The sequence below is a fragment of the Leptosomus discolor genome, chromosome 1, assembly GCF_034619465.1.
Source record: "Leptosomus discolor isolate bLepDis1 chromosome 1, bLepDis1.hap2, whole genome shotgun sequence".
In the NCBI taxonomy this organism is placed as follows: Eukaryota; Metazoa; Chordata; class Aves; order Leptosomiformes; family Leptosomidae; genus Leptosomus; species Leptosomus discolor.
This window is the reverse complement of record NC_141391.1, coordinates 68738483-68766362: the sequence shown is the minus strand read 5'-3', so window position 1 is coordinate 68766362 and position 27880 is coordinate 68738483. Positions and strand designations below refer to the sequence as shown.

The 27880-nt window shown below is 42.2% G+C and overlaps 2 protein-coding genes across 7 annotated transcripts in view; both read left to right on the top strand.

The window, feature by feature from the left end:
* Positions 1-1581, top strand: part of LIMS1 (LIM zinc finger domain containing 1) — a 35063-nt gene extending 33482 nt beyond the window's left edge. For all 3 annotated transcript variants that reach the window (XM_086482125.1, XM_009951001.2, XM_086482127.1), the window contains exon 10: positions 194-1581. In XM_086482125.1, the coding sequence (XP_086338251.1) occupies positions 194-308 (115 nt within the window). In that variant the 3' untranslated portion in view covers positions 309-1581. The remainder of the gene's footprint in view (positions 1-193) is intronic.
* Positions 1582-5153: 3572 nt separating this feature from the next.
* The window catches only part of RGPD4 (RANBP2 like and GRIP domain containing 4), a 34379-nt gene continuing 11652 nt past the window's right edge, over positions 5154-27880 (top strand). For 3 of the 4 annotated variants that reach the window (XM_086476969.1, XM_086476954.1, XM_086476960.1), the window contains exons 1-20: positions 5154-5228; positions 7662-7729; positions 8203-8314; positions 9224-9376; positions 10207-10437; positions 10868-11013; positions 12435-12627; positions 14222-14312; positions 15171-15380; positions 15889-16067; positions 16164-16339; positions 16656-16779; positions 17152-17313; positions 17663-17800; positions 17891-18037; positions 18517-18699; positions 18788-18871; positions 19381-19519; positions 19694-19791; positions 20321-24914. In XM_086476969.1, the coding sequence (XP_086333095.1) occupies positions 5154-5228; positions 7662-7729; positions 8203-8314; positions 9224-9376; positions 10207-10437; positions 10868-11013; positions 12435-12627; positions 14222-14312; positions 15171-15380; positions 15889-16067; positions 16164-16339; positions 16656-16779; positions 17152-17313; positions 17663-17800; positions 17891-18037; positions 18517-18699; positions 18788-18871; positions 19381-19519; positions 19694-19791; positions 20321-24914 (7303 nt within the window). Of the gene's footprint in view, positions 5229-7661; positions 7730-8202; positions 8315-9223; positions 9377-10206; positions 10438-10867; positions 11014-12434; positions 12628-14221; positions 14313-15170; positions 15381-15888; positions 16068-16163; positions 16340-16655; positions 16780-17151; positions 17314-17662; positions 17801-17890; positions 18038-18516; positions 18700-18787; positions 18872-19380; positions 19520-19693; positions 19792-20320; positions 24915-25954; positions 26033-27880 lie in introns of all 4 variants that reach the window. The other variant, XM_086476976.1, reaches the window with a different exon arrangement.

Below are 27880 nucleotides of genomic sequence, written 5' to 3'. Positions count from 1 at the left end.
TAATTTACTCAACAGGGTAGTGTAGTTACTGTCTGCAGTGTGTAACCTTGTAAAAGTAACTTCCTATATATGTCTAAATTGCAGTTGTAATTTTTTCCTTGTGCACATTTAATAGGATACTTTTAAAAGATTTTTTTTTTTTTCACTGTCCCTGCTGCTAAAACTTTGTCTGGTTTTTACTTTGTCATTTCAGGAATAAATTTGTTGAGTTTGATATGAAGCCTGTTTGCAAAAAGTGTTACGAGAAGTTTCCTCTGGAGCTGAAGAAAAGACTGAAGAAACTAGCCGAGACTTTGGGAAGGAAGTAAAGACTTCATCCGCTCTCCCCTTCCTTTGTGAAAATCCTACCTATATCGCTGGGCGGGGGGGTGGTGCTTTGAGGCTGCAGTCAGGCAGCAAGTGATGATGTATGCCTTCTGTCAAACCGACGTATTGTCAGACTCTCTATACACGTATGCTTATTTGTTGATAAACAGACCGTAGTTCCAAACTAAATGAAATACCAGCTCACCTGAAGGGTTCCTGACCCTGATAATGCAGTTGCACTGATGCAGGTGGCCCGTTCTGCACCGTAACCTCTGCAGAATTTGAGAGAGAAAATTTGCTTGTGAATACCTGCAAAAACAAACTGTGCAAATGTGTCCACCTTTAGAGGCATGTATGGTCATTTGTGTTAGGGAAAGTATTAACCTTCACACTAAGCATGCACACAAAAGTAGCCCAAGTGACCTGGGCAAGAAACCAACATACTTAGCCCCGTGGAAAAATTCACGCGTGGATTTCAGGCCAAGCCATCCCATTAAGGAACTTTGTTTCAGTGGGTTTAACAAAATTTCTAAATAGAGTCACTGTACAAATGACCTGCTTCTGATAGATTGTGCTTACATGATGAATCTTTGTACATCAGGCTTAGCATGAAATACCTATATAAAATATATATTCCTATTGCAAGAAATGAGCATACTCAGAACTACTTGAATTTTGCTATATTCCACTCAAAATAATACATTAACTTTTATATATGCTTTTGCATTCTATTTACTTTTTGTGCCTTATTCTGCTGGACCATGCATAACAGTGTTCCATTAAATATATATATATAGTTTTATTTTTTTTCATATTTTTATGCAGAAACTATATACAAGGTATTTTCAAAAGATACCATACTTTGCCTTAATTATACAGGATGCTGGAAGTATTTTATTTCCAATGTGAACACCTGAGCTTAGAATTTAGCCTCTGGACTTCATTAATTTTCAGGACAATACTGAAAATGCGTATTTCAATTAACTGGCAATATTACTTTTACACCCATGAGTGTAAATATACAAGGTTTGATCCTGCTAGGATCTCTTCAGCCATCCTCAAGAACTGAGCTCACAAACAGAATTCCTTGTAACATCCACTGAATTCTTCTATACTGTTGACTTTTGTCCATGCAAATCTCTTTTATTTTTCCCTTTCTTATAGAAAATGCAGTTACTTAGGACTTCTTGATGGTACTAAATGACGAAGTATGCAAACTTTTTTTTTCTTTTTTTAATTTTTTTTTTATATTAGTGACTTAAGCAGATTTTGTGTAATTACATCATAGGAAGTAAAAATTATTTTCGTTCCTGTTTATAAAAAATTAGTTGCTTTAAAAGGTCTGATTTCCAGTGTCACCAATAAAGGCTATGGTATTAAACCCTGTATCACCTCTCTTAAATGAGTGCTTGAGACGGGTGGGAAAGCAACTAGGCTCTTGGTTCCCTGTGCTTTTACCTGTGTATTATATATATCTGTATATGTAAATACTGCCTTACTATCCTGATGTAAAAGAGATGTATGCTTTTCCTAAATACCCCACTGTAGTTAGTTCTTGGGTTCATGAAAGAAACCGCAGTCTGTTTCATAAAGAACAGCTTGATTCTTCCAGATATTTTCTGAATTGGCACAGTTGCTAGGTTTTCCTAAAGAAAGTACCTTGTCTGAGTTTAAAACATACACCTTCCTATCCATTTTTTCTCTCCTTCTTTGCCTGTAATGAAACTGTCACCCCAAACTTCCAGTTTAGTGCTAGGTAGGGTATTTTTTGACTCTTTTATCCTGAATAGCTATTGAATGCCATAACAGTTCAGTAACTGAATGCAGTCCCGACTGTGCTCAAGACCAGAAAAGCTTAAAATGTCCCCAGAAAACTTTTATGTAACTAGCGTGGTAGCCCTGTTGGGATTTTGGGCTGTGCCATGGATTCAGCAGGCCATACTCAGCAATGCTTCCTTTAAATTGTAATTCACTTCTTGTTCTAGGTTTGTCGCGTTACGCTGACTGTACTTCTCTTCCGTCAGCCCACGTATGCACAGCCTGACTGCTCCAGGAGTCGGGAAGGGTCCCTAACGCTGAGGCTGAACGGCAAGGCCTGGCTCACAGCCGCGTTGCTTGGGGTCACATCCACCTACAACACAGTGGCCTCGCTTGCACCACGGGGCTCCTCTGGACTCTGTGGCAGCCCTGTGGCCCTAACACGGGACGGGTTTGTCCATTTCCCAGTTCCTGATGGTGAGGGCGATGCTACAGTTCACCAAGGCAGCGGTTTGTGTTTTGTGAACGTGACTGTGTGCGTCTCGGAGCCCACGACATAGCGCTGAGAGCACCTGAGGGTACTTGAGGGTTCACAGCCCAATGAATCGTGGATAAGTGTTGTTTGGAAGGGACTGGTAGAGGTCAGCTAGCCCAACCGTCTGTTCACAGCAGGTCTAACTTCAAAGCTGGGTCAGTGCTGACGGTCTTGCTCAGGCAAGCTGCGAGCACCTCCACGGAAGGAGATTTCAGGGGCCTTTGTAGGCGATGTGTTCCAGTGCCTAATCACCCTCCTGGAGAAATTTTTTTATTCTTATTGGAGTCCTATCTCGAGCGAAGGGTTCCCCAAATCCATACTGCTGTCTTGGGAGCTGTCTTTGGAGTGAACTGTCATTGAAGTACTACCCCTGGTCACTGTCATGAAGAGGATTAATTAAAAGCAATTGCAAAACAGAGCCAGGGAGCAAGCTAGCAATCGGGCAGCCTGGACAATTACAGGTCTGGTGTGGAAGCTGACTTCCTGTCCTGTCAGTATTACAAATATTTCGCATAGCTGCACATACTTTCCTGAAAGAGGCAGAGTTCATTATTGTTTTTCTACCCATGACCCCTCAAAAGTGGCTGTGAGCCCGGGATGTGGGAATGGATGCCGCAGCAGCTTTGCCCCTTTCTGCTGCGTGGGGTCAATCGTGCGTGGGGCAAGAGATTTGTTTAGAAGCCCCTGCTTAGACTAGCAGTAGGGCGCACTTCAGAAAGCCCAGTGGAGGTAGCTGTAGGGGGAAGCAGCTGTACCTTTCTGCCACTGGCAGGGGCGAGCCCTGTGCTCCGTTCCAACGGGCAAGTAGTGAGCCAAGTTGAGCAGAGTTCAGGTTGCACTGGACTTCAGCACTGGAGTCAGCTGCTGTCCTGCCTGGTGAGCTGCCTTCCTGGTCTTGCAACGGCACGGCGGGTGCCACTTCCACAGCCAGTGACCAGTATCAAGGCCCTGGAGCTTGTCTGTACGAAGGCAATTTCCCATGCCTCCCCGTCAGCTGAAGAGTAGCAGCTTCCTCCTGTGAGCCAACCCCAGCGTTCCCCTCTGCACTGGCACCACGACTTTCCTTACTTGGCCTGGCAGGTGCCGACGAATTGTTTGGCAATCTGGTTGTAGATGCACCATTCAAAAAAGTACCGAGGAAAAAAAAAGATCCTCTTCCTTCTTAGAGAATTAAATCCAACATCTAAATAAATCACCATTAATAAAGCAAATAATGAAAGAGAGGATTAATGCTTTCAGCCAGGGTCTTACATGGATGCTGCTGGTCTCTTCACAGGAACAAGTTGGGCTATGCTATTTTTCTGGCAAAGCTGGTAAGAGCTCTGGGGATGTCAGTATTTTTCGGGTGTGGCAGGAATCACACGGCCGTCAGTGGGTTGACTGAGATTGAGAAGGGGACACATTTTTAATTATGCTTCTTCAAGACAGAGCCCGGTGGCCTCATTTTGACCAAAGTGCCTGAACTGGCCAAGGAGAGGCGAGACGGGCAATTCCAGCAAGCAGAAGCTGAGGCTGCCAGCTTGGAATTGCACCGTGGGGCCACCACTGGTGCTCAGAACCACCAAACCCTTACAGCTCCAACTTGTGAATTTCTCCTGTCTTGAGGGTTGCTGATCTTGTCATCTTCTGATCCATATTCCCAGCTGTGCTTTAGGATGATAATTACGCTATTTGCAGTGCCTGGAAAATAAGTTTCTCGCCATAGCTGTTACAGTATTTGGAGACACATCTTCTACAGCATTGGATCTCAGTGATAAGGCCTATAATTATGGATTAAATTTGTAGTTGCTCTGAACCACAAGATACGAGGCTTAGGTGAGAAAACACTAAAGCTCGCTTCAGGACACATAAAGATTTTCTGTGACAGCACAAGGCTGGTCTAGTAACAACGGAGCAGCGATCAGTTGCCCCTTAACATTCAGCGGGATACGAAGACAAGGCAGCCTGGCCCCCCGCGGCGGCTGGCGGCCCTCACGCCGTGCCCTGACCCGGCCTCGCCCATCCCGCCCGGCCGCTCGGGGACCCCGCGCCCCTCACCCGCGGCTGGCTCCGGCCCGCGGCCTCCCGGGGGGCGAGGAGAGGATCTACCACCACCTCACCGCCCCGGGCCCCCTCATCCGAGGGGGGGACGAGACGCCTCCGACCACCCCCCCCCCTCGCAGCGCCATCACGCCCTAAGACCGCCAGTCCCGCCGCCGCTCACCTACCCCCCTCCCTACTGCGGCTGCGCGCTCCCGCTCTCGCTCTCCCCCCCCCCCCCCGCCCACCCCCCGGCTCATGCGCGGGACCGGCGCACGCGCAGCGAGCGGCGCCGACCAAGGCCCCGCCCTCCGCTGCGGCCGTTGGTGGTAGGAAGCGGCCGGACGCGGGGCGGCTCTCGCGCACCCGGCGGCGCAGGGCGCCCCGTACGGTTGCGCGGGAACTTGCGTAACGCGTTGGCGGCCGCTGCGTCGTTTCGTCGCTTCCTCCTTCTCTTCCGAAGGCGCGGCGCGAGGGCCGGCGGGGAAGGCGTTCCGCCCGGAGGGAGGCCGGGCGCGGCCCCCGCTGCGGCGCCATGATGAGGCGCACGAAGCCCGAAGTGGAGCGGTACGTCGCGTCCGTGCAGGCCGCCGCGCCTTCCCCCAGAGAGGTGAGCGCTGCCGGCGGCGGGCCTCGCCGACAGACCTTCCGCGGCCTTGTCCTTCGCGCCCGCGCCGGTCCCGGGGGGCGTTGCGGCTGCTGGTGGCCGACGGGCTCGGTGCGGGCCCCTTCCCGCCCGCGCCTCGCGTGGAGTCAGGCCCGACGGGCGGCCGCGGCGGCCTTCCCCCGCTCTCTGAGGAGCGGCCGCCCCCCGCGCAGCCGGCAGGCCTCGCCGCTCCTGCCCTGCCGGCGTGGGGGTCGGCTGCTTTCCACATGTGCTGCGGCTCCCGGCGCCGCGTTGGGCGGTGCGGTGCCAGGGCTTGGTCTTCTCTGCCCCTCCTCATCCCTGGCAGTAAGGGGAAAAGGGGGTTGCAGTGTCGCTGGGAGTATTTCTGAGTCCGGATTTACTCGGGGTTTCTTTAAGCCGAGTGAGGTCGGGGAAGCTGAGCGAGGAAGGGCTGGTGGTTTCGCTTGCTGGAGATTCTTTCCCTAACCAGGAGCAGTGGTTTACTAGAGCTGTGCACCTGCCTTTGACACCTAGTAAGCACTAGCGTAGCTTTAAGAGCCCACCAGCTCTCTTAAGTATAAGGAAAGAGTTCTTCACTTTTGTGAGAGAGTAGTTCCTATGTTCCCCGAGTTTCTCTTTTTTAGAGAAATAACCCAGATGGAACATGGAAGAAAACTTTCAGTTTTCTTTTGTGTGCTATGTGATTTAATATTCTTGTCCGTGTGACTACTTTGCAAAATAACAGTATTAAGAGGGGGAGAATGGGGAGAAAACTGCTGTGTTTTTAGTAACTGGTCAGAAGGATGAGGAACTCTGCATGATTGGATACTGTTTTCCATTATATCTGGAAAACGGTATACAGGTGACAGTGAGCAGTCTCTTACAATTCATGGGAGCTATTTAATCCTGAAAGATCCTGTTCGGCTGCTCTGAATTGATTTTATTGCAGAGGTAGAATATTCAGCAGTGTGTTGTATAGTGTGAATGCATCCATGTTCACCATTATGCACTGGGGTCCTTATGCAGGGCGTGTGTGCATCATCCTCCTTTGTACCTTTCCGAACAGCAACAAAGTTGTCCTGTGACTTCATTTAATTGACTTGTGTGCTGTTTGGACCAGGCAGTGTGAAGTACATCACTGCCAGAATCAGAGGTGCTCTCTAGTTTTTCCTGTTGAACTCAAAACTTAAATTCCTCTCCTGTTGTGCTTCAGGCTGACTGGTGCATATTTAGGTTTGGTTTGGTTTTGGTTTTTTGAAGTAATGCTTGCAACTAATTGTATAGCACAGTCAATGGTGGAAATAGTTACTGGTTTTCTTGAGTGTTTATTGGGGAGGTGGGGGTGCTTATAAGGCTGCAAAGCATTTATTTTGAGGTTTCTTGTCATCCATGTTTAAAAAGAGATGCCAAGTGTGACTCCACTTTGACATACTTAAGTGTTTCCTTTTTATAACATACTACAAGTGTTCGGTCTGTGTTTTGGAAGTGTCTTAGGAGAGCTGCTTTCATTCTAAACCACTCTTTAAAATTTCGCATGAATAGCAGGAGTGAGAGAGGGAGGGAGACTAGTAATTCGAGTATATTCAAAATGTACACACTTGTTTGGAATCATAGACGTAACTAGTTCCAGTATTTTTGGTTCACAAGCAAAATCTGCTTTTAAACTGATAGTGGGAGCTCAAGCTTTAAGTTTCTGTCTGGGTTACTTCTGCCTCAAGGTTGTTGCTTGTGACTTGGTTCTTCAGCTCATTCCTTTCACTCTTTTCCTCCTGCCCATCCTTCTGCCATCTTGCCTTCAGCTTGCTCTCTGTTTCTTTTTGTTTTGCCTTTGTTGCTTCCTTGTACTACCCCCCAAAAAATAGCTTTGGAGATGTTTCTCCTTTTACCTATGGGGATGCGTATGTTCAAGTTATCTTAGGCTGACAACATCAGAAATAAACTGCTGCGTAAATATGTTTCTTACCCAAACTGAGAATGACTGAGGTAGAAATTGGTTTTTCCTCAAGTATATTTTAAAAAGTGTCTGATGACGGTATACTACAGCAGGGCTAAAGGACAAATCTCTCTTGGTTTGTAGGATTTTTCTTTGTTACATTGTGACAACAGAGTTTAAATGTGTCTGACCCCGTTATTTCACTGTCTTTAGTCTGAGGTATTTATGAAATGCTGCATGTAGAAGGGCTTGATTGCTTTATTTGTAATCTCCGTTTTGCCTAGGAGCCTTTGCCAATTGTAGGAAGAACTCTTTTCATTCTTAATCCTACTACACCTTTCAGAAACAAACCCTTAAATGTGAGGAGTGGTTTTGAGCTGATAACTAGTTGTCAAATTCTGTAACTTAAAAGTATTATTCATTGCCGAAAAGAAGGGTCACCCTGTTGAGTTATTTTAAAAGTACCCTATGTCTAACATATGCCTGTCATGTTTTTTCTTCAGAAATCGATGAAAGGATTCCTCTTTGCTAAGCTGTATTTCGAAATAAAAGAATATGAACTTGCCAAAAGGTAATGTGTTTGATGTATGTTTATTTTTCTGTTCTCTAAAGTGTAAGGGAAAAGCTAAATTAACATGAAATAGACCAGAGAAACCAAGATCAATATCGTGCTGTTTTGAGGTAGCAGTAAATGTGGGTATTTGAGTGCCATTTGAATCTTTATAAAACAACAACTTTAAAGAAGATTACTTATGTGTGCTGAAAAATTTATATGGTTGAAAGTGGCTTTTTTGTCTCTTACTCTGCTTAGCGTTTCTGCAAGCTACTACTTGGGTTTTTTAATAAACAAAAATTCTTGCTGGCAAGCAAGTAGCATCTGTACTGTGAAACAATGTTGCTTCGTACTTTAAGGTCCAGACAACGTATCTAGAACAAAATAGGGCTGTACTTCCTCCGTGGCAGATTAAGTATCATTGTAGCTCAGCAGAAGGGTGTATTATTGGAAGATACTGGTCAAGTAACTGACTTCTTTCCCCTGCATAGGTATATATCTACATACCTCAACGTACAGGAGAGAGATCCCAAAGCACACAGATTTCTTGGACAGATTTATGAAGCTGAGGATAACATAGAAAAAGCTTTTGGGTGTTACAAGGTAAGTACTACACAGACCCCTAATGTCCTGCTTCGTTCCATTGTAAATGGACTTTTAAAATCCTTCTGTGCTGGACATTCTCAAACCCACGGAAGAAAATGTGTTCTGGGAAGAACTGTATTATTTATACATGTTTTACAAGGGAAAGCGTATGAAGCACTGCAGAGGAGGTTCTTCACTTGGTATCACTTATTTCAATAGTATGTTTTTAAGTTGATTCTTTGGGATTTTTTTCTGAAGTTGATCTTTGTGCTACCTGCTGTTAAATGCTTCCCATGTCACGCATTGCCTTTTAGACTAAGGAGCTGTGACTATTGTAGAATTCCTTAATGTGTACTGTAACAACAATGGGAATCTAGTTGCTACTAGAAGACTGTAGGCCTAGTGTGTTTTATGTTTGGTTTGTTTTGAAGGGGGGAGGGCCAAATCTAGTTTTGATTAGGCAAGCATATAAATGTCAAATTCCCAATCGGAATGCCTTTGGTCTGGTTTTGGGGAAGGAGGTTATGTGCTCGGAAATCTGGTTGCCAACACAACTTCATGAAGTGCTATCACGCTTCTTAAACTGTGTGTCTTATCTATTTTTTTTTCGAAGTGTACATGTCTGGTTAGACTAGAGGTCCTTATAGTTCTACTGCTTGTGCACAGCAGTAGCTGGTGGTAGATGCAGAGGAGCTGGCTTTTCCATTATTTCTCTTCTGCTCTTCTGAATTCCAGCAGTCGTATGTGGGCGCTGTAAACTAGCGGTGGCATTTAGAAAGATTTTTCTTCATATATTCCATATTGATAGATCTAACTAATTTCAATAGGTGGTTCTGGAGCGGTAACTCTTTCCCGTTCTATGTGGATCGTAAGATCAAGTAATTTTTTTTTTCTCCCCCCTCCTGTGTGTGCTTGGGAAAAAAACAGCGATCTGTGGAGTTGAACCCAACACAGAAGGATCTTGTATTGAAAATTGCAGAGTTACTATGCAATAACAACATTACTGATGGAAGAGCAAAATACTGGGTTGAGAGAGCTGCTAAGCTCTTCCCTGGGAGTCCTGCTGTTTACAGGTTGAAGGTAAATTCCAAATTACTTTTGTTCTGTGGCTTAAAGAAACTTTCAGCATCTGACTGGAGTGCTTTTTGCATGTCACCTCAAGCAAAACTCTTCCTTGTTAAATTGTTTTAAAATCTTTAATGTTAAATCTATTAATGTTGCTTTCTTTGCAGTCTGACATTTTTGTCTAGCTTTCAAGAAAGCTGCAGCTACAGACTTTGATACCCTTTTTAGTGTTTCAAGGTTAATCCTCTTCAAAAATGCTGAGAAACTGTGTTAGTATCACACCCAAGAAGTGAAGACTAGATAGACACTACTTGACCTTTCTGTTCATTTGCAGGAAGGTGGTAGGCCTGTGAACTCACTTTCTTGCTCTATACTGCTTTTCTGTTTTTTAAATCTGTATATAATCAACTCTGCAGAATGTGAGAAATGCTGTAATTCTCAAATAGTCTGTAAATGCTTTCAGTCGTGCAATCTTACTTTTGCACAGGGGTATTGATTTTGTGTAGCTAGGCAGCAAGCACACTGAAGTCTTAACATGTTTGGGGTTTTTTTAAGCAAGGTAGTCTGTGGCAGGGTGTGCTGTGGTTGAACCGAATGCTTTGACAAGCACTACTTACTGTTGGTAAGAGGCAAATTCTTCTGAGGATTTTCTTCTATCATAGTTATCTCCATTTTAAAATAATTTAATATTTCATCAAACCTTATGTAATACCTGAAAGCTATGAAGAGTGGTGTAGTTTGAGTAATGTAGTCTGTGTAGTGGAGGAAAGAAAACTGTTTGGTACTGTAGTCGCTGAAAAGGTGTGGGAAATAAAATATTAACATGTTGCTTTCATGTTTAACAGGAGCAGTTATTGGATTGTAAAGGTGAAGATGGATGGAATCAGCTTTTTGACTTGATTCAAGCAGAGCTTTATGCAAGACCAGATGATGTCTACATAAACATCAGACTAGTTGCGCTCTACCGTTCAAATAATAGATTAAAAGATGCTGTGCTCCATTGTCAGGAGGCAGAGAAGAAAATACCTTTGCAGTCAAGCTTGGAATGGTGTTCCTGTGTTGTAGAGACATTTGAGGTGTTTAATCCTATTTTGATCCTGTGATAGTCTTCCATATCTTTTTAACTGGTCTGTTTCTCTTAGTGTCATTACTCTTGACAGCTATTTCTCAAGTGATTTAACTCCTTCAAATGCAAGCCTACTGAAACCAGTGGAATTACAAAATACTTCTTGGGATTTTTAATTGGCATTTTCTCCCTAAAATTAAGCCTTATAGAGCTGTTGAGTTTCTGTCTTCAAAAGCTGAGTTAGACACAGCAGTTCCATTAGGGATAAAATTGCTCAGGCAAATAGATCCCTGGAACTTTGCTGCTGAAGAATATGTTAAGGTCTCACCTGTGAAACTGGATTATGCAGTAAATGCTACTAATACAGTTTGGAGAAGTACTGCAGTTGCCTTCATGGAAGGATGACTGTTCCTTATCCTGTGATGAACTTTCTCCTTTAGGAATATCTGGAATCTTTACAAGACTTGGAGTCTGATAAAAATAACTGGAGAGCTATCAAGAAAGATCATCTGTTGGCCTATTCCAGCTTTGTCAAAATGACACTTTCTTCTAGAGATGTTCAGGAATGCAGAGAGGCACTTGAAAGGTACTATTTTAACTTTCCTGTAGTAAAAAAAAAATAGTTCTCCAAGAATTGTTCTTTTTTTGTGGGTCACAGAACATCTGCCAAGCTTCTATTTCACTGCTTAACTTGTTTGTGGATGTGAGAGGAGATTCTATTTACTAGCCACTAAGAGTGATTCTTACTGGGTTTGAATTCCAGACTATCTTGTGGCAGGGATTGCAAGCCTTGTTTGAATAGTCAGCACGCAGCTGTGGAGAAGACTCATTAATATCCTGAGTCAATTAACTGCTTCTTTCACTTCAGTAAGAGAATGTTGTGCTGTACTTCAGCAATTGACTAACCCAGATTTCCCAGACAATTAAAAAACAAAACTGAAAAAACTCCCATAAAAAAACCCAAACCATCTCTTGTGTGTCAGCTTTGTCCTGGTCATTGTGTTCTAAATTAACACAACACACACTGGAATGATTAGGAACTTTAGGTGTATAGTGTAATTGGGAGGGCGGAGGCTGCTTGCAGTAAGAATGCTGTCCTTCAGGGAAAACAGGTGGTGCTACAGGGCCAGCTAAGCCAGCTGACTTCAAGGCCTGTCCTCTGTGACACACCTGGAGCAGTACAAAACAATGTAGTCAATATATTGATAAGATCTGTGTTCCTTTCTTTGTTATCTTCCCTTTCTTACTGGCTTTTACTGGGTTACCTTTGTTCCTCAATTAGGCAATGGCTGTTACATTGTCTTTTGTAAAACGATATTCTTCAGTCTGTTACTCTTGAATGAGTATTTGAAGCAATACAGACAATGGATGAGAAATACTTAATGGCCAAGTATGTTTAATTTTCTTTTTCTTCTCTAACAAAGTTGACCAAAACCATCTTTGGTTTTCTGCTGCCATTTTGTTAAAGCCTTTCAGATCATGGCAATGCTAACAGCCATTATAGTTTTGTCAGGTATTTGAAAGAGTGTTTTAACTGTTTTCTGGAAAACCTCTCCTGGGTGGGGGTTGTATACTAGCCTACAGCTACTCAGGTTTCTACAGTACCTTCTATTTTTGAAGAGCCTGTCTAGCTGTATTTTGGGCCTTTCTGATAAATGAAGGAAAGGGGGAAGAGCAGAGTGACTACTGCCTCCTAATCTAATCTCTAAATCTGCAGTAGTGAACAAGTTTATCCACGTAGTTTGGGAGAATAGTTTTGAAAGCAGCTGTGCAAAGCTGTAAGTATCTAGGTAATATTTAGTATGTTTTACTTCAATAAACTAAGTTGAGAGCTTTGTGAGTTTGAGACCATTATTGTACTTCTAGTGCAGCTCAGGTTTAAGCAGAGACAGTACTAACGGTTGATTTAGGAAGTTACTTGATTCGCAATTGAATAGCATGAAGCAAAACCATCTGCTATAGCTTTTACTGGGACTCTGTTTAGAATGAGTCTTTTCTACATTTTAGTTTTGATCGTGTGCTTCAGTCAGTGAAACCGTATGTGAATGGGTCTGATGAGTTGTCTCGTACATTTGTGGAAATGAAAGGACAGCTATACATGCATGCTGGAACTTTGCTGCTGAAAATGGCCCAACACAATGAGGCACAGTGGAGAGCTGTGTGTGAACTAGCAGCATTGTGTTATCTGATAAGTTTCCAGGTAAGTAATTTTTCAGTTTATGCCTTTAGTTGATGCAGTTCTTGAAATGTTCGTACTGTACATATGTTGAACTCTTGTATTCGTGAGATAAACTAGTGTTCATGTGCCTAAGGAAAGACTCCCTCCTCACTCTCCAAACCCCACTCTTTCACAATTCTTTAAAAGGTTTCAAATGACATGAACAGGGTAAACGTGTCTCTTCAGCTGCTTCCCTTGTCAGAGTAACCTGATTCTTAAACGCTAGTGAGTTTATTTCCTACAGTATATTCCCTTTTCTGTAATACAGCTGAACATATTAACTGTTAGGCTTATTGCTATAGGGAGGGAAGGGCATGAACTATGATGCAGATGACAGAAAATTGAGCGGGAGTGTTGATCTGCTCAAGGGTAGGAAGGCTCTGCAGAGGGACCTGGACAGGCTGGATCGATGGGCTGAGGTCAGTTGTATGAGGTTCAACAAGGCCAAGTGCCGGGTCCTGCACTTGGGTCACCACAACCCCACGCAGCACTACAGGCTTGGGGAGGAGTGGCTGGAAAGCTGCCTGGCGGAAAAGGACCTGGGGGTGCTGGTCGACAGCCGGCTGAACATGAGCCAGCAGTGTGCCCAGGTGGCCAAGAAGGCCAACAGCATCCTGGCCTGTATCAGACATAGTGTGGCCAGCAGGAGTAGGGAGGGGATGGTGCCCCTGTACTGGGGACTGGTGAGGCCGCACCTCGAATCCTGTGTGCAGTTTTGGGCCCCTCACTGCAAGAAAGACATTGAGGTGCTGGAGCGTGTCCAGAGAAGGGCAACGGAGCTGGTGAAGGGTCTGGAGAACAGGTCTTGTGAGGAGCGGCTGAGGGAACTGGGGCTGTTTAATCTGGAGAAGAGGAGGCTGAGGGGAGACCTTATCGCTTTCTACAACTACCTGAAAGGAGGTTGTAGTGAGGTGGGGGTCAGTCTCTTCTCCCAAGTAACAGGCAACAGGACAAGAGAAAATGGCCTCAAGCTGCGCTGGGGAGGTTTAGGTTGGACATTAGGAAAAATTTTGTTGCTGAAAGAGTGGTCGAGCACTGGAACAGGCTGCCCAGGGAAGTGGTGGAGTCACCGTCCCTGGAGGTGTTCAGAAAACGTGTAGATGTGGCACTTAAGGACATGGTTTAGTGGGCATGGTGGTGTTAAGTTGACGGTTGGACTTGATGATCTCAGAGGTCTATTCCAACCTAATGATTCTATGATTCTAACTGAATAGTTCCCATATACTTGTTGTGTAAATGGCAGAACTAAAAAATCGGGCTTAATTCTTTGCCTTATGAAGTAAAATTGATTGTTGTTTTTGTGCCACTGCTTGCATTCCAGGTATTACTTACTCTTGTGTGCGCTTAATGTTACTTGCAATAGCTGTAACTGCCCACCTCGGGGTTTTGTGTGTTTTGGATGGGTTCCCCACCCCCTGGGATATGTGACATAGTACTCTGAGAATGAGTTATGTTTGAGGTTTTTCCTATAGTTTTCTAATGCCAAAAGAAGCTTGTTTTCTCATTTTTAAGACTAATTTAAATGATCCGCTCTTACTGTGAAAAAGCTGTAACAACTCTCTCCTTATTTCACCAGGTTCCTAAACCAAAGTCAAAACTAATAAAGGGGGATCAAACTGGACAAGATGTGCTGGAAATACTGGCCTGTGATCGAAAAAGCCAGTCTGGTAATAAAAATACACTGTTTTGGATAGTTACTTTAAAGGCTAAGTGGTTTGTTAAAGAACACATTCCTTATCTTGAAATGTAATGTTAACACTTCAGTATGCAACAATAAAGCCTTCTAGATTCGGACTACATATGTAAAACAAAACAGTAGTTTCATCCTGACACCTAAAGTTTTTTTTTTCTCCTCTTTAGCATGCTAGTAAAGCACATTCTCCTTTTTTTTTTAAGTGTGTTTTTCCATCCTTTTTGCCTCTAGCACACTAAGATAGAATTTAGCTTTTCCAGTAGATTAAGAGACCATAAATGGCTTCTGCCTGCTGATACTATTTTGTGAGTATTGTTAGCCCCAAGAGGAAAAGAAAACATTACTGTTTCCCTGTACTTTCCATCCTCTTACTTGTTCCTCAGCTTTGCTTTCTTTGCTGCTAAGTATAGACAGTTTTTCAGTCTACAAACTCTTGCGGGGCCTAGATGAATACAAATGAACTCACTCGGTGGACATCAGGTTCGGTTGTCTCAGAATGGATTTTGATAAGACAGACTTCTACTTGTATTATAGCTGCTTATTTTAAGGATGGTTGCAATGCCCTTAGAGTAGTAATAATAATAAGATGGCTGTGTTTTCCCAAAGAACTGGATTTAAAAATGCCTTGGGATTGTTGTCACTAAAAACTTGGAAAGCCGATGTGCTGAAATGCTGACCTAATTCCAGGGAGAACATAACAGTCTGTAGGTTTCATAAGGGGAAATCCTGATTCCTGGCCAGCCCCGAGTAGCAAGAACAGTCCAGTGTACCAAATATTACTTTCCTTACATTCACCGCTTTATTTATGTGAAATGATATTTTTGTTTTCTAGGTCATATGCTGCTGAACTTAAGCCATGGCAAGCAAGACTTCTTTAAAGAGATTGTGGAATCATTTGCAAACAAGAGTGGTTCGTTTACATTGTTTGACAGCCTGTTTGAGAGCGGAGCTTCTAGAGAGAGATCTTTTATTGGCACGGATGATATTGGAAATGTCAGTACACAAGCACCAGTGCAAGCGGAACTTAATAAATACGATATTGGTAAGAGGTGTTACTTTCTGAAACTCAACACAACCTCCTATACCAGAAGGTCTTCTACAAATACTTTGCATTACAACAAAGACAAACATGTGGAATAGATGTCCAAAGTTGCCCTAATGTTTTAGGCAAGACTTAGACTTCATTGCAGAGTAAAGAAGTGCTTCCTGAATAATTCCTTAAAGGTTTTGGAGAAGCTAATAGGTTTGCTAAAAATAGTCGCCTGTTGGACTGAATGTGGTGAGGATGGAAGTGAAAGGAAATCTGAGAGTCACCCCCTCAGGAGCTTAAGGGGTTGATGGCTTGAGCAGTCAGATGAACTGTCTGCTTGATGTGTTTGGCTAATCTGAAGTTTGTAATCCTTCATAAGTGAAAGCTGGAATCTTGATGTTCGTTGGTCTGCCAAGTATCGTTGCTCTGTCAGTGGAGTGTGAAGACCAGCTTTGGTCAGATGCAAGCCTTGCTGACTTGTCGGAAGTTGACATCTGTGTCCAACTGTGTTTTTGTACAGGTGCTGTTCGAATGCACAACGGCAGTCTCCAGCACCTCGTGTGGCTTGGCTTGCAGTGGAACTCCATGTCAGTCTTGCCCCCAATGCGCAAGTGGTTAAAGCAGCTTTTTCACTTGCCCCAAGAGACATCGAGACTCGAGACAGATGCGCCTGAATCCATTTGCCTATTGGACCTTGAAGTAAGTAAACTTCCCAAGTTCTTAAACGTGCTATACAATTTAAGGTTTTTCTGTATTTAATACCTTTTATTTATTTATTTATTTTTACCAAAACAGGTATTCCTACTTGGGGTGGTATTCACTAGCAACTTACAATTGCAAGAGAAGTTTAATTCTCACTACGGCACACATCAGCCTCAATTCTTACCGTTGCCAGTGTGCAAACAGCTCTATACGGAAAAGCAAAGATCCTGGTGGGATGCTGTCCGTACTGTTATTCAGAGAAAACCAACGTAAGGCTTTTTCAGTTTGGAAATGTTTGACCAAGTCTTTAGGCAGCTTCTGCTACAGCAGCTTGGATTGGTCCCAATAGATTCTTGTAAAATTAAATTTCTTTTTTGGCGTATTTTGGACATTGAAGCTTTGTTGTAGTAGGGACTTGATACACACAAAAGGCTCCTGAAACTGCAATTTTCATTTCTAACAATGCATTTCTAAACTTGAGGCAGGTCAGGACTAAAACTGCAGAGCATATTCATCAAACAAATGACGTGTGAACAGATGAAAAATAGAGAATACTAATCAAGGAATGTTTCTTCTGATATTCAGACCAGGAACAGCAGCAAAACTGAGGCTTATTGTACAGCATGGGATAAGTACTCTGCGAACACTGGAGAAGCATGGCCTTCAACCTGCCTTAATTATACACTGGGCAAAAAGCCTGCAAAAAACAGTAAGCTGAGATTATTTTTAAATATGTAGAAGCTGAGGTATTTCTCTTTTGTATTTTCCAAACTATAAACAGACTGAGAGGGGCAGGGGAAGGCGGAAATGAGATGAGAATGTATTATTGAGAACTGCTGTTTATTTTGTATGGCAAATTAGTTGCTCTAGTCGCCCTATAAAGTACTCTGTCTTAAACTGAAGTGTTATCGTCCACATGTACATTACTGAGCTCTTGAAATAAACCCCCATAGGTTTATCTCAAGTGTCAGAGAAGCACTCTTGGAACTTTTCAAGAAAACAGAAGGATATGTATGAGTAGCGTTTTTGACTTGAATTTGTTGAAGTAACTTGTGCTTCTGTTCCCTCCTTTTTTCACCAGGGCATTAACCTTAACTCTTTCTATGACCAGAAGGAGTATATTGGAAGAAGTGTCTACTACTGGAAGAAAGTTTTACCTATGCTGGAAACTATCAAAAAGAGGAGGAGTATTCCTGAACCTACTGATCCTCTCTTCAAACATTTCCATAGTGTAGACATTCAGGTACAGATTGATTAAGCCCAGGCTGAAGTAAGAGAACTTACTATGTCAGAAACTTACGTAGTTGTGGGATTTTTGTCTGCATTGTACGACTCATGTTGTTACTTCTATAAAACTGCTAATGATGAGATTTGGTAGTCTCAGTGTCTGATAAAGGGGGAAAAAATCCCCTCTCCTTACAACTTCGTTCTTATCTTTAAAGCTGTGTATATAATTGGAAGGCACTGAACACCCTTAGTACCAGCCGCCTTTAAAGAGTATTTTCCCTGTATTATCAAGGGGGGGGGAAAAAAATGAAAGGGCTGTCATTCTGTTGTCATTCCGTACAAGTTGCCTCTCACTTTCTTTGTAGTTCTCTCAGGTTGCAGCGTATGAAGAAGAGGCACGTATAGCATTTGCAATGTTGGATGCAGTTGATGGCAAAACTGGTGACGCTTTATTAGCATTTGAAGCTATTAAGAATGTGGTTTCATACTGGAATCTTGCCTTGGTAAGTTTAGAAACTGCATTACCCTGAAATCCTTTGCTTTGTTCGGTTACCTTCTGACTGATCCTAATTAATCTGTGTCCTGTTCTTTAGATCTTCCAAAGAAAGGCAGAAGAGATTGAAAATGATGCCGCGCTGCCAGAAGAACAAGAAGAACACAAAACCTATCTTCTTAAAAGCAAGCATTATCTAATGAAGATCATCGAGGAAAGCTCCACGGATATGTCAGTAACTGAGAAAGTAAGTAATTCTTGCTTTAAAAACTTATTTGAAGAGATGCAGTGCTTTTGGTTACTGTTTCAAGATTAAACCATTTGCATTTATGTTAGCTTTTTTAGACCAGGCTTTGCATTAAGGCAAGATAAACTTACTACTTTGCTCAAGACAAATAATCTGCTTAACACCAGTGGGTTGATAAATGCGGTAACTTCTGTAACCTACCAGATCATGCAGTATTCTGACTACTCTGAGGACAAAAGCTTTAATGTAAACTAATAGCTTTTGCCACTATCTTTTTATAGAGGTGGATAGTTTGAAAAAATAAAATTACTGTTTGTGTAAATTGTTTTCTTACATTAATCTTAAGAGTTAGAGCTTTGCTGAAAAGACTGTTTGTGTAATGAAAGCCTTGTGAGTTGTTCAGCCAGAATTCTGAATGTATTCTGTCTTGCTCTGAGGGAGAATTGCAATCATGACTCATGTTTCAAATAACTTTCTAGCTGCCAGTGTCTATTGAAACTGTGAGGGAAATGCTAGATACAGTGATCCAGGAACTTGGTGAGAATGGGGAAGAAGGAAGTCCTGCCTTCAGAAATGGTCTGTCACGAGCTGTAGATTCAGAGATGAAGCATTCCACTCCATCACCAACTAAGTTCTCTCTTTCACCAACTAAGAGCTACAAGGTATTTTAGCCAGCTATTATTTCAGGGAATTGTTATTTGAAGAAAAATTCTCAAGATAAAATTAACTCTTTTTTTTTTTTAATTCTAGTTTTCTCCTAGAACCCCTCCTCAGTGGGCAGAAGATCACAGATCTATACTTCAAATGATCTGTCAGCAAGTGGAAGCTTTAAAGGTAAACAGTTTTGTCGCCATATTCAGTGAAGAACAGTTGGCCTTTTTGTTGTGGTAAGGATTTAGTGGTAATAGCATGGGCTAACTTGCAGTTCATAGACTGTTGCTTAAATCAGTGGAATTATCTTCTGTAAACAGCTGGCAAAATTGAGTGCAAGAATAAATCTTTTTGCTTAAAAAACTCTTATTTGGGACTTGGGTAGGGGTGCAGAGGCAATTTGTCTGAGGACTATGCAGAAAGAGTTCTGCTTTCATCACCTCAGTTCTCATCCACTTGGCTCTGGTTTGTTTTACTTCTGGCTTTAGAACAGAGTCTTAGTACTTTGTACTGCATGGGCAGATCTTGGATGATTCTGGCAGGTACCTCTTGATTTTTATTTTTTATTTTTTTTCCAAGCTTGTACATGCTTTTAAATAGCAAAAGGGTAGTGATCATTCCTTGTGTTTTCTTCTACAAATACTTATGTAGTGTATATACTTATACTCTTGATTGGCATACTGTTTCGACAGAATGAAATGCAAGAGATGAAACTTAATAATTCCAACTCAAATGCATCGTCTCATCGGTGGCCTGCTGAAAGCTATGGAACAGATACAATGTCAGAGGGTTATCAGAGAGCACAGAATCTTCATGAAGCTCCATTAACAGGTAAGTTGCTGCTGAATTTTTATCTAAATGCTTCGCTGAAGCAAGTATGACTTTTGAAAATAATGCAGAAATGTTTTAATGATTCACAGTTAAAAACTGATTGCTGGGGAGAGTCCATTCAAAACAGCAACCAACTATAAACCTATAAACTGTTTTCCTGTTGCTCATTTTTAGTTGCTACCACTGGCCCGTCTGTTTACTACAGCCAGTCACCTGCCTATAACTCTCAGTATCTTCTCAGAACTGCCGCAACCAACGTAACACCAACAAAGGTGAGAACAAATCTATCCACTGAAGCTACTTCCAGTGATCTACTGAACATGACTGCTTTTGATTCTGTATGTAGTTGCAGTTCCTTATTTAGTATTTGGTAAACTTGGACTGCTAGGGATAGACTGGTAATTCAACTTTCTGCCTGATTTTTGGGATGTGGGGTTTGGGAGGAAGAGTCAGCAAAATGTCTGTAATATATTAGTACGTTTTCCCTACAGGGTATGTATGATAGCACTTAATTACTTTTTTTTTCCCCCCAAAGTAGTATGGCAAAAAGGAATGGGGTTTTCAAGGCTTTTTTTCATTAAAAAAAACCCAGTCATCTTGTGCCCCTTTTTTTCAGTGCTTGTTTTCAGATGCCCTTCAAGATTTAAACTGATCAGTTTAAGTTAAAATTAGTTTAGTTTTAAACTTGTATGAAAGTATGCCCTGCTTTTAAGAGTACTTGTTATGTGGGCTTCAGCACAGTAAGACTTTGTCCTCTGTTACCATAATAAGCAAAACAATTGTTTTCTGCCTTTTCTTCAGGCTCCTGTCTATGGCATGAACCGACTTACACCTCAGCAACATATATATGCTTATCAACAACCGATGCATACACCACCTCTGCAAAACACTTCTGCTTGTATGTTTTCCCAAGAAATATATGGCACACCTCTGCGTTTTGATTCTTCCGCTACTGGACTCATTTCTCCTCGTGGGGGTGATGATTATTACAATTACAGTGTTCCACAGGCAAGCACAAATCCACCATTGCCTGAACCGGGCTATTTCACAAAGCCTTCAGTTGCCCCACCGACTTTGAAGTCTGCAGAATCAAAAGTGATAGAATTTCCAAAATCTAAATTCGGACAGCCAGGAACAGCAGAAGGATCAAAACCACCATCTCTGCCAACACCAGCGCAGTCGAGTCAGCCAACAACTTTTAAATTCAACACTAACTTCAAGTCTAACGATGGAGATTTTACCTTTTCTTCTCTTCAAGTTGCAGCACAGCCTGCTAATGCAACTTTTAATAGCAGTGAAAGCCTCTTGGGTCTTCTGACATCTGATAAACCTTTACAGGATGACAGATACATCGAACAGAAACCAGTTAACGATCACACAAATAGTCAAAGAAATATTTTCAACTTTGGCCATAAACATATTCCAGGCATCTCTTTTAGAGAAAACATGGGACAAAATGCACACAAAAACCTGGGTTTTGAGAAGAGTGATATGTTTAGTGTCCAAGAACCAAGCAAGCTCGTATTTATGACTCCAAATTCGGATTTGGCCAATAGAAGTCATGAAACAGAGGGAGGAAGCACCCATGGCGGCGATGAGGATGATGATGGCCCTCATTTTGATCCTGTGGTGCCACTCCCTGACAAGATTGAAGTAAAGACAGGTGAGGAAGATGAAGAAGAATTCTTCTGCAACAGAGCCAAGCTCTTTCGTTTTGATGCGGAATCTAAAGAATGGAAAGAAAGGGGTATTGGAAATGTGAAAATACTGAAACACAAAGTATCTGGCAAATTTCGTCTCTTAATGAGACGGGACCAAGTGCTGAAAATCTGTGCAAATCACTACATAAATACTGATATGAAGTTAACTCCAAATGCTGGATCAGATAAATCATTTGTGTGGCATGCTTTAGATTATGCAGATGAGTTGCCAAAACCAGAACAGCTTGCAATTAGATTTAAAACGCCTGAGGAAGCAATGCTTTTCAAAAGTAAGTTTGAGGAGTCCCAGAATATTTTAAAAACCTTGGGATCTAATGTTGACACATCTGTGGCTCAGAGTAGTGGGACTGCAAGAGAAACAACGAATCAGGACATCAAGGAGCCTAGCAGATCCATTTCTGGGACCCTGAACTTTGGCTTTCAGTTCCCGAAAGATGGGGTGAGCACTGAATCTGAGAGCAAAGGCAGCCTTACAGCTACATCAACTGTGTCTGCCCCTACCACTTTTTCGTTTGGAAAGGAAGCCCCACATTCTTCCGGTGGGTTTGGGCAGCATCTCTTGAAGAAGGATCAGTGGGAATGTAAAGTATGTTTAGTTCCAAATGAAGCGACTGCAAAGAATTGTGTAGCATGTCAAAGTCCAAATCCAGACATGTGGGAGACACATAGCACCCCGTTAACTGACTCTGCTGCAAGTTTCAAAGCCAGTGGTAACACTGTGCAGGACAAATTTGGATCTGCTTTTGCTAAAAAGGAAGGTCAATGGGACTGCAGTGTCTGTTTAGTAAGAAACAAACCCACTGCCTCCAAGTGTGTTGCCTGCCAGAATCCAAACAAAACTAATACAGCGGTATCTGGTCAACAAACTTCCTCTAAATTTGGCCAAGCAGTTGCTCCAAAGGCTGTTCAAAATGACTTGGGGACTGCTTTTTCTAAAAAAGAAGGCCAGTGGGACTGCTCTGTATGCCTCGTCCAAAATGAAGCGAAAGATGTGAACTGTCGTTCTTGTCAGAATCCTAACTCTCAAAGTCAACCCAGTGCACCTATAGCTACTGTTCAGGCATCCCCTGCTCCCAGGTTTGGTTCCATTGCTGAGACCAGTAAGCCACAGAAAAATGGATTTGAAGGGCTTTTTACTAAAAAGGAAGGGCAGTGGGATTGTAGTACTTGTCTTGTGAGGAATGAAGGTTCCTCGCCAGCCTGCGTAGCCTGCCAAACGCCAAATCCCTCCGGTAAGCCTGCTGGTGATGCTTCATCAACTCCTGCTTTTGGCTTGAAAAGTAAATTATCTGAGCCTGCTGGAGGACAGTCGGGAACAGGCTTTAAGTGTGATTTCTTAGAAAAGGGCTTTAAGTTTGGTCATGCTGAGCAAGGCAAGACACCATCATTTACATTTCAGATTCCTTCTGATACAGAAGCTAAGCCTGCAAAGGAAGGGTTTAGCTTTTCAATGCCAGTGCCCGCAGATGGATTTAAATTTGGGATACAGGAGTCTAGTAAAAATACCACTAAAAAAGATGAGCCATCCAAAGAGTGTACAACTGGCTTCTTAAAGAACGTTGATGAAAAAGACAAAAAGGAACTGCCTTCAGATAGTGGGATTACATTCCAATTTCAAGAATCAGCAAACAAGGAGAAGGGTGACTTTGTTTTTGGGCAAAATAGTAGTACTTTTACTTTTGCTGAGCTTGCGAAAAGTACTCCCGGAGAAGGCTTTCAATTTGGCAAAAAAGACCCTAACTTCAAAGGCTTTTCAGGTGCAGGTGAGAAGCTGTTTTCTTCACAGGATTCTAAAACGGATCACAAAGCGAACACATCTGCTGACCTTGGTGAGAAGGATGATGATGTATATAAGACAGAGGACAGTGATGATATCCATTTTGAACCTATAGTTCAGATGCCTGAAAAAGTAGAACCATTTACAGGAGAGGAAGATGAGAAAGTGTTGTACTCCCAAAGAGTAAAGCTGTTCAGGTTTGATCCAGAAACAAGCCAGTGGAAAGAACGTGGGGTGGGCAACCTAAAGATTCTGAAAAATGAAGTTAATGGCAAAGTAAGAATATTAATGCGGCGTGAGCAGGTACTGAAGGTGTGTGCAAATCACTGGATAACAACGACAATGAACTTGAAACAGCTGTCTGGCTCAGACAAAGCATGGATGTGGATGGCCAGTGACTTCTCTGATGGTGATGCCAAGTTGGAACGTTTGGCAGCAAAATTCAAGACACCAGAGCAGGCTGAGGAGTTCAAACAGAAGTTTGAAGAATGTCAGAGGCTACTACTAGATATACCACTGCAGACACCCCATAAACTTGTTGATACAGGTAGGACAGCTCAGCTTATACAGAAAGCAGAAGAAATGAAGTGTGGGTTAAAAGATCTGAAAACATTTCTGACAGATGACAAAACTAAACTGTCAGAAGAGGAAAATGTAAACTCTGTTTGTGCCAGCAGTACTTCTGATCTGGTTATAAAGCCGCATGCTGAAAGTACTGGGCCTACTCTGGAATGGGATAACTATGACTTGCGTGAAGAAGCGTTGGATGATAGTGTAAGTAGTTCTGTATATGCATCACCTCTTGCAAGTAGCCCTGTAAGGAAAAACCTGTTTAGATTTGGAGAGTCAACCACAGGTTTTAGTTTCAGCTTTAAATCTGCCTTGAGCCCATCCAAATCTCCTGCCAAACAGAACCAGAGTAGAACATCAGTAGGCACAGATGAAGATTCTGATGTTACTCAAGAAGAAGAGAGAGATGGGCAGTACTTTGAACCTGTGGTACCTCTGCCTGATCTCGTGGAAGTGACCAGTGGTGAGGAAAATGAGCAAGTTGTCTTCAGTCACAGAGCTAAGCTCTACAGGTACGACAAAGATGCTAATCAGTGGAAAGAGAGAGGTATTGGAGATATCAAGATATTGCAGAACTACGACAACAAACAAGTGCGTATAGTAATGAGAAGGGACCAGGTACTAAAACTCTGTGCCAATCATAGGATAACACCAGATATGAATTTGCAACAAATGAAAGGATCCGATAGAGCATGGGTGTGGACTGCATGTGATTTTGCGGATGGGGAAAGGAAAGTGGAACTTCTAGCTGTGCGTTTTAAGCTGCAAGATGTTGCAGATTCATTTAAGCAAATTTTTGATGAAGCAAAGCATGCCCAAGAGAGAGAGACGCTGATAACACCTCTTTCTTCTCGTGCCAATACGCCGAAGGAATCTCCGTGTGGTAAAAACGCTGTAGCTGTACTAGAAGAAACTACCAGAGAAAGAACTGACCTCAGCCATGGGGATGATACCTCTGATGTAACTGTGGAGGTCGCAGAGGTGTCAAACACTTCTGAAACACCAACAAAAACAGTGGTTTCTCCTCCAAAGTTTGTATTTGGATCTGAATCTGTCAAGAGCATTTTCAGTAATGAAAAGTCAAAGACTTTCACATTTGGAAATACTTCAGCCACTGGTTCTCTCTTTGGCTTCAGCTTTAATCCTCCGAGAAAGAGTGAAGACCATATTCCAATGTCTCAGAACACGGTGCAGAAAGAACTGGAAGTCTCTGAACCACCAAAAAGCTCTAGTGCTCCTCAGAAGCCTCTAGACAGCAAGGCAGACAACTTGCCTGCTTCAGCCCAAGAGGGACCTTCTAACTTCTCCTTTAGAATTCTGGAAAAAGGTGAGTGTCAGATGACCTAGTAGTTTATTCAACTACGCAACTTACTAAGCAGTCATCTCTGCTATTCATTACTCCCTGTTGTCTCGATAAGATGTAGTTTCTTTCAGTTCTAATGCCGGTACCCCTGTCTTCACAAGCTCTCAAGAGTTTCAGCTAAAGGAGTGAATTTTAAGTCATAACTATTTTCATATAAAAATGAAGGTGTGTGATGCAGAATGGAGTTTTGTGGATTAGTGAGAAAGGGGATTTCAGGTAGGAGCTGTGACTGTGAAGTGCTTTGCCTGAATGTCAGCCCTAAGTGCTTAAAGGAGGAGCCGTGCATTCACTTTTTGAGACTTAAATAGGTAGTTGGATTGGTAGTATGTGTACCTGGGCCTTTGCTCTGAGTGGTAAAGTGTAAGAACAGCAAATGTGTGCTTCAGCTTAAATCTGAATTGTCATGGTTGGACAGATGGGTGTTCTAAAACTACTCTCTATATGTTTGTTTAAAGTCTTTAATTATTGGCCTCTGCAATTTCAGATGTGTAGCTTAAATTACACCAGGCGTTAGCCTCTTCCTTAGCCTGAAAAGAGATCGTGTGATTACGTCCTCAGTTACACGGTTTCTGACACCGTCTGAAAAAGATGCACTTGCAGAAGCTGTGGCTGTGACATGACCACTATCATGTGCTGAAGCGTCTTTGTGAGAAGAAATGGGATTTACCAGCATTTTAATGGTAGAGTACTTCTCTTTGAAGGCTTCATGTGCTGCTTCCCATCAGTGCAAGACTGTTTAATCAGATGCTAGTTTTTAGTTTACCTACTAGTCTCAGAATTATGAAGACATACTGTCTGTTTATTAACTAAAGCATAATAAAGTGACGTGGCGGAAGATGATTGGTGCAGTCTATTCGCATGGGTGGGATAAGCTTGTGTAGAACTAACAGATGAAATTTCCTATGGTGAAATAAGATATGGAATGCTTCCAGAACATAGATAAGTCTGTTTTACCCTTCTCAAATTCTAGGTAAACACTTATATACAAACAATTTATTTTTTAGGATTTAATTTTAGCCTTTTTAAATCTAATCCCATGGCCTTTTGGACAAGCACATCTTCCCTGCAACCTGATAGTAAAGGTATTTACATACTGCACTGAATGTGTGATTAAAAGCACTTAAGCAGGCATGGACAGTAACCCAACTGTGGCAAAGCAGTTGGCTCGGTAATCCTTGCAATTAACATGCATGCTGAAGAAGAGTACTTAAAATTGTGTGTCTGACTACTGTATTTGTCCTGTTGGAGAATGTTTGTAGCCCTGAGTATGTGGATATGAGCTAGCACAATGGATGGCCCTGTTTAAGCTTTTGGCTTCTGTTTGCCTTATTTTCTGAGGGCATCTACCTTGCACTTCTCCATCATAGTTGTACTGAACATGTGCACTGGATCTCTAAAATTCCCCTTTTCTAAAGAAACTAAATTCTGTTATTTTTAGAGAAAGTCTCTTAGTGCCTGAGGTCCTCCATTTCAATGAAATGTGCTTGAAGATGTCAAGACAGGTTATCCAGTAAAACGCTTGAATGTATTTAGTGTCTCTGTTGGAAATGTTTAATCAATTTCCCGATTGTTGATATGTTAACTATTGAACTTTCAAAAACAAGGAGCACACAGAAATGACAAAGTCAACTCCTCAGCTACTGCTTATATGTTTATACTTCACATATACCATGAAGTCCACCTTAGCTGGTCAGAAGACTTTTGCTGAGTAACCAATTTGTTTACATTCAGAACCTGTAACTGAAACTGTTACAGCTTAGTTTGGCTATATGTCATTATAAGATGTCATGAATGGTGCTTCTTGCAAGTATGTTTGCCGTAAGCGTATTTGACCTAAAGCATACTCAATTTACACAGTTCAACAGCATTTTAATTTTAAAAAGCAACCTTTTATTCTAGTCTGCACAAGCCAGTCTTCTGATGTTAGTGTCTTAAATGGTTTAAGAATGTCAAAATGTCATTCCAAACACCATTTTCCCAAAATTGTGTTTCCAGATAAGCTGCTGTTGCTTGAACACTGAACTCCTGTTCTGTGTATATGATCTAAAGTCAACAGTTCAGTGTTCTCAAGCATCCCTGTGCTTGCAGTTTATTAACAAATCAGTTCATTTTCATCATTTGATGTCCATAATATGAAATGATTAAGCATTCTGTGCCAAAGCAGATGTGCAAGAACTTTTGCTACCTCAGACTGATCCTGTTTTTATATTGGGGGTGTGTGAGCACAGACATGTGTGTGTGCATTTAAAAAAACCAACCAACCAAAATATGCCTTTCTGGTACTTCAGACTGTTCTTCACTTCTACTTTTCTTATACTAGAATATGATTATATATGCAGCGAAATATTTGCAATTGATAATTCTTCAGTGTAGCCTTTTGGTGGCTTTGTTTTGAGCACTGACTTACTAGCAAATGACTTTGAGAACTCTTTCCTAAATCAGGTTTTCAAGCCTACCCAATGCAAATCCAATTGGAGGCTTTCTCATGGGGAACGTCTTCTGAGCTGTGCCAGAGCAACATTCAAAAGACATTTAACCTCGTAGTAGCTCTGCACCTCCATGCAAAAGTACTTGAATTTTTGTCAGGTCAGGTTATGAGTTTTTTTTATAAGGGCTTTACAGGTTTGAATCAGTCATGCCAGTTGCATGTTACTGTATCAGTTAACATGCATTAAGGTTTAAACTCTGGTGCTTTTCTCTTACATCCAAAAGATACTCACTGAGACTTGCATGAGAAAAAATGCTGGTGTTGTGGCTAGCTGGATGTTTAGGCCTACCTGGTCTTAATATCAGTTGAAAGAAAAGCAAAAATACAATACCAGTGAAAAGAACTCTTGTGCATGGTATTGGTCTTTATTTTGTTCTATCCCTATGCTAACAATGTTTTGTGTGGATTCCCCCCCACCCTGAGTAGAAAGCTCTATTATCAC